The 4090-nt window shown below is 43.5% G+C and overlaps 1 protein-coding gene across 1 annotated transcript in view; it reads right to left on the bottom strand.

The window, feature by feature from the left end:
• Positions 1 to 4090, bottom strand: part of MATN3 (matrilin 3) — a 26988-nt gene extending 22898 nt beyond the window's left edge. Inside the window, 1 exon segment of the mRNA XM_006880721.1 lies at positions 3856 to 4090. Coding sequence (XP_006880783.1) covers positions 3856 to 4090 — 235 coding nt within the window.

Raw genomic sequence — 4090 nt, 5'->3', positions numbered from 1 at the left:
AAAAAATAACATTATCTCACACCTAGTGCATATCCAATTTGTTGACTTTATGTCACCAGGCCAATATATGTTGAATGTCATGTATTTAGTTAAGTCAAAAGAATTAAAAATACTTTTAAACCACTACAAAATTTAACTTCAGCCCCTGGATCAGGAAACAAGGAAGAAGGGCTATGCTTAAATCTTTCCTGGATTTAGGTATTTTTGCAGAATTGGAGTAAATGGAAAAAATCTATGATGATATGATCCTTCTAATTGACAATTCTTTCCCACGTATCTAAATAGTGTCCTTGTAAATATCTTGATGACAGTCTTGAAACTAAACATACATTATTTCTTCCTTCTCCACTTGGTTCTTCATACTGAATTATCAAAGCACAGCAGTGAATGACTTACAAGGATTTTTATATACATATATATGTGTGTGTGCATTTGTGAGTGTGTGTGTGTATGTGTAGATACATATATATGTGTGTACATATACATACACACATATTTGGAAGCAGGAGTGGCATCCACCTCCTAAACAATATGCCTCTGGAAACTCTATGAACTTAGAGAAATTACAATAGTTATAGAACAGGGTTCAGGTCTTTTGTTCATAGGGTCACTATGAGTCTTGCTCAACTCGACGGCAATCAACAATAACACATATACCCATATGTAGATATCATATATAATTACCCCAGGTAGAGAGTATTATGAAGAATCTGACTCTACAGAGGTTTTGCTTTCTGGTTCTGGTGAGACTCTGGGGTATTGTTTACTGGCCATTGACTATGAGTTGACTGTATTCGACCTCCTATTTAAAAAGGCATTTATTTGCCTGTAAGGGTCTGGGATCCAGGTGGGATAATGCGATAATGGTGGACAGTGTTTGGTGGAGCTCCCTGATTAAAATAAGCTTGGAAGCAGGAGTGGCATCCACTTCTGAAATAGCTCGCCTCCGGAAACCCTATGCACCTGGAGAAATTATGAAAGTTATACAAGTGTTCAGGTCTTTTGTTCATAGGGTAGCTATAAATAGTCTACGACTCGATGGCACTTAACAACAATAATATAAAGAGGGTGCTTTGGTGGCCTAGTGGCAAGAAGCTGCACTTTAATCCCAAAGGCATGAGGTTCGAGGGCACCAGAGGCTCTGCAAGAGAACAATGGAAAATCTCCCATGTGATTAACTGCCTCTGAAAATCAGCCAAAATCTCACAGTGGTTTGGTTCCAACTCAACAGTACACAACAACAATACAAGGAGTTATGGTGGCCTATGGGGTAGGAAACCTCCAGCTGTTCCACAGGAGAAGAGTGAGCAATCTCATCCAATGAAATTTATAGCTTCTGAAAACCTGCTGGAGGATAAGCAAAAGGCAGTTCCAAATCAACAGTAATGAATGAGTTAGTGAACGTGTCCATACATTAATCTCTGGAATTTATGTATATACTTCTTTACATCGCAAAAGAAACTTTGTAGGTGTCATTAAAACCTTTGAGATGGGGAGACTATTCTGGATTATTTGAATGAGTCTAGGTAATTGAACAATCCTTAAACGTGGAAGAGGGGGCCCAAAGAGGAGGTCTAAGTGATAAGATGTGAGAAGGACTCAAATACATTTACCAAATTTGAAGGAGGAAGAAGTCCAAGAGCCTAGGAATGTAGACAGCCCGCCACAAAGAATCATATTCTTTCTTACAGCCTCCAGGAAGGATCATGGCCCATGGACACCTTGATTTCAGCCACTGTCACAAATATTCCATTTTAAACCACTACATGTGTTGCAATTTGTTACAACAGCAACAGAATACTAGTACTGAAGTTTGGCCAGGGTTGTAGTTAAATCTGTGAGCATCTGGATACAGATCATAGTGGCAGTCATTATTTACAAACAAAAAACCCCAACCTTACTCTCATTTACTGAAAACGAAACAAAAAACCCCACAACTAACAAATCTAGTTTGCCTCTACTCTCTGAGGCTGTAAATCTTAACAGGAGCACAGTCTTCTCTTTCTCCCATGAAAAGTCTGGAGAATTCAAATCTCTGACCTTTTGGTTACCAGTTCAATACGAAATGGACTGTTCCACCAGAGTCCTGAATTCTCAAGAAAAACAATGTGAGAATCTGAATTTCCTAAAAATGTTGTTATACTGGGTTGCCAATCCCTGTTATTCCTGCTAGTAATAAAAGCCCCAAGTAAAGCTTAGCGGTTCTTGGTAGCTAAAAAGAGATAACTGTGAAAAAGCTGGAAAGGTGCTTTGTCAAAGAACTCTCTTTAAAGTTTGGACACCAGGGGAAGAGGAACCAGTGTCGTTTAGGGAAGAACAAGGCCACCCTATCCACACAAAATCCCCCCTCTTCTTTCTCTCAGTCCTTTCTCCCTTGGACTAGTGGCAATGTGAATGTCTAGAACAAAGACTTCTCCTATTTTTGGCCTGCAGCAATTAACTGATATAACCCCTTGTGAGCCTAAGCATTTCCTGCCTCAATGACAACGCTGTTGTCATTTCAAATCCAGCCCACCGGGGCTAGTGTGAAAAGAGGTCCTTTCTCATTCTCCAGAAAGGGGCAGGAAAAGATAAAAAATGCAAATCAGCTGAAAACATGAAACATCTCCGACACAATGAGACTGGAAATCCAGAAGATTATTTGATGCAGAGTCTCTTTAGCAAGTTTTAAACTAGATGTCTGCTAAAAAAAAAACAAAAAAATAGACAAGTAAAACTTATTAGGAGCTTGGTAACTTGCAACAGTAAAACAGGCCTCAGCTGGGATTTCAGAGCTCTGAGTTTTACTCTGGGCTCTGACACTGATTCTTTGGGTCCTTATTTGTGGAACCCTGGTGACAGCTGGAATCCACCAGCCACTTCTTGGAAAAAATCAGAGGTAGTCTCTCTTCCAGTAAAGATTTACAGCCTAGAAACCCAACAATCTCCATGAGGGAGCAGAGGGCAGTGGTTTGGGTTTGGTTTAGTTCATAAACCTCCTTTCCCCCACCATGTGTAGTAAATGATGGGTCAGATGACCTTCCAGCTCTGCTGTCAGGAGACAACTGCTGAGCTAAAGTTGAAAGATAATTAATTGTTTGTCAAAGACAGAAAGTTGTGAATCTTTGAGGATCTAATATAGTCGAGAATCTAATATAGTCCTGGTTAGACGTGTCCAAACGACCCAAACAGAACATCTTGCAGGAGCAACAGAAGAGGGGTGGTAGCAAGACAGGCCCTTGGGCATTCAAGGCTCCTCAAATATCCTTCCTTGCCTCACACACGTCACCACCACCATCTCTAATTCACCTTCTAATTTGATTCACCTTCTAATTTGAATTCCGGCCCAGATGTGAGTGGAGGACCACTAGGTCCCCAATGGGGAAGGGAGGAAGGATCACGCATTGATCTGGGGCAATATAATTGGGGAGATTTGGGGGAGAAAAAACAAACAAAACACAAAACAAGCAGAATCTGAGGAAAGATTTGTTCTGTTGAAACAAGGGGTCCGGGGCTGGGACAGAGAGCTGGAGATGGGTCACTGTTCTCATAGCTGTCTGTTCTTTTGGTGCAAATCACAGAAAGAAGCTGCTGGAGTTTGAGGCTGTGAAAATCCTAATCCTAGCAATTCTATCTTGAGACTTGGATCACCACCACCGTTTTCCTCTGGCGCTCAGTTTTCCCCACAAGATTCACTGCAGAGGGGAATCTTTCTCCACCCCCAAGTTCGGGTTCACCCAGCAGGGTGCCCAATCCTTCTTTAGTGGATGATCAAGGCCCGCCCCCCCCCCTTGTTCATTGACCAAATCTTTTAGCTCATCCCTCCCTCAAGCCTGACCCTCTTGTTCAGTGTCATCCCCCCCAGCTCAGCTGTACCTGCGCCCTGGGCTCCTCCAGGCTCCCTGGCTCCGGAATGGGGCTCGCTGGTGGCAGAGGGGCGGCGCCCAGGGCTCCCCGCGGGACCGCGGGACCCCAGTTTGCGGAGCTCCTGGACAGTGTGGGCAGCGCGGCGAGCCAGGGACCGCGGGGCCACGGGGGGCGGCAGCAGCAGCAGCGGCAGGAGCAACAGGAGGAGTCCTGGGAGGCAGCGAACCGGGGTCAGGCGTGGCAT

The sequence above is a fragment of the Elephantulus edwardii genome, unplaced genomic scaffold, assembly GCF_000299155.1.
Source record: "Elephantulus edwardii isolate Elephantulus edwardi_28Jun2011 unplaced genomic scaffold, EleEdw1.0 scaffold00009, whole genome shotgun sequence".
Classification (NCBI taxonomy): domain Eukaryota; kingdom Metazoa; phylum Chordata; class Mammalia; order Macroscelidea; family Macroscelididae; genus Elephantulus; species Elephantulus edwardii.
This window is presented reverse-complemented; position numbering and strand designations above follow the sequence as displayed.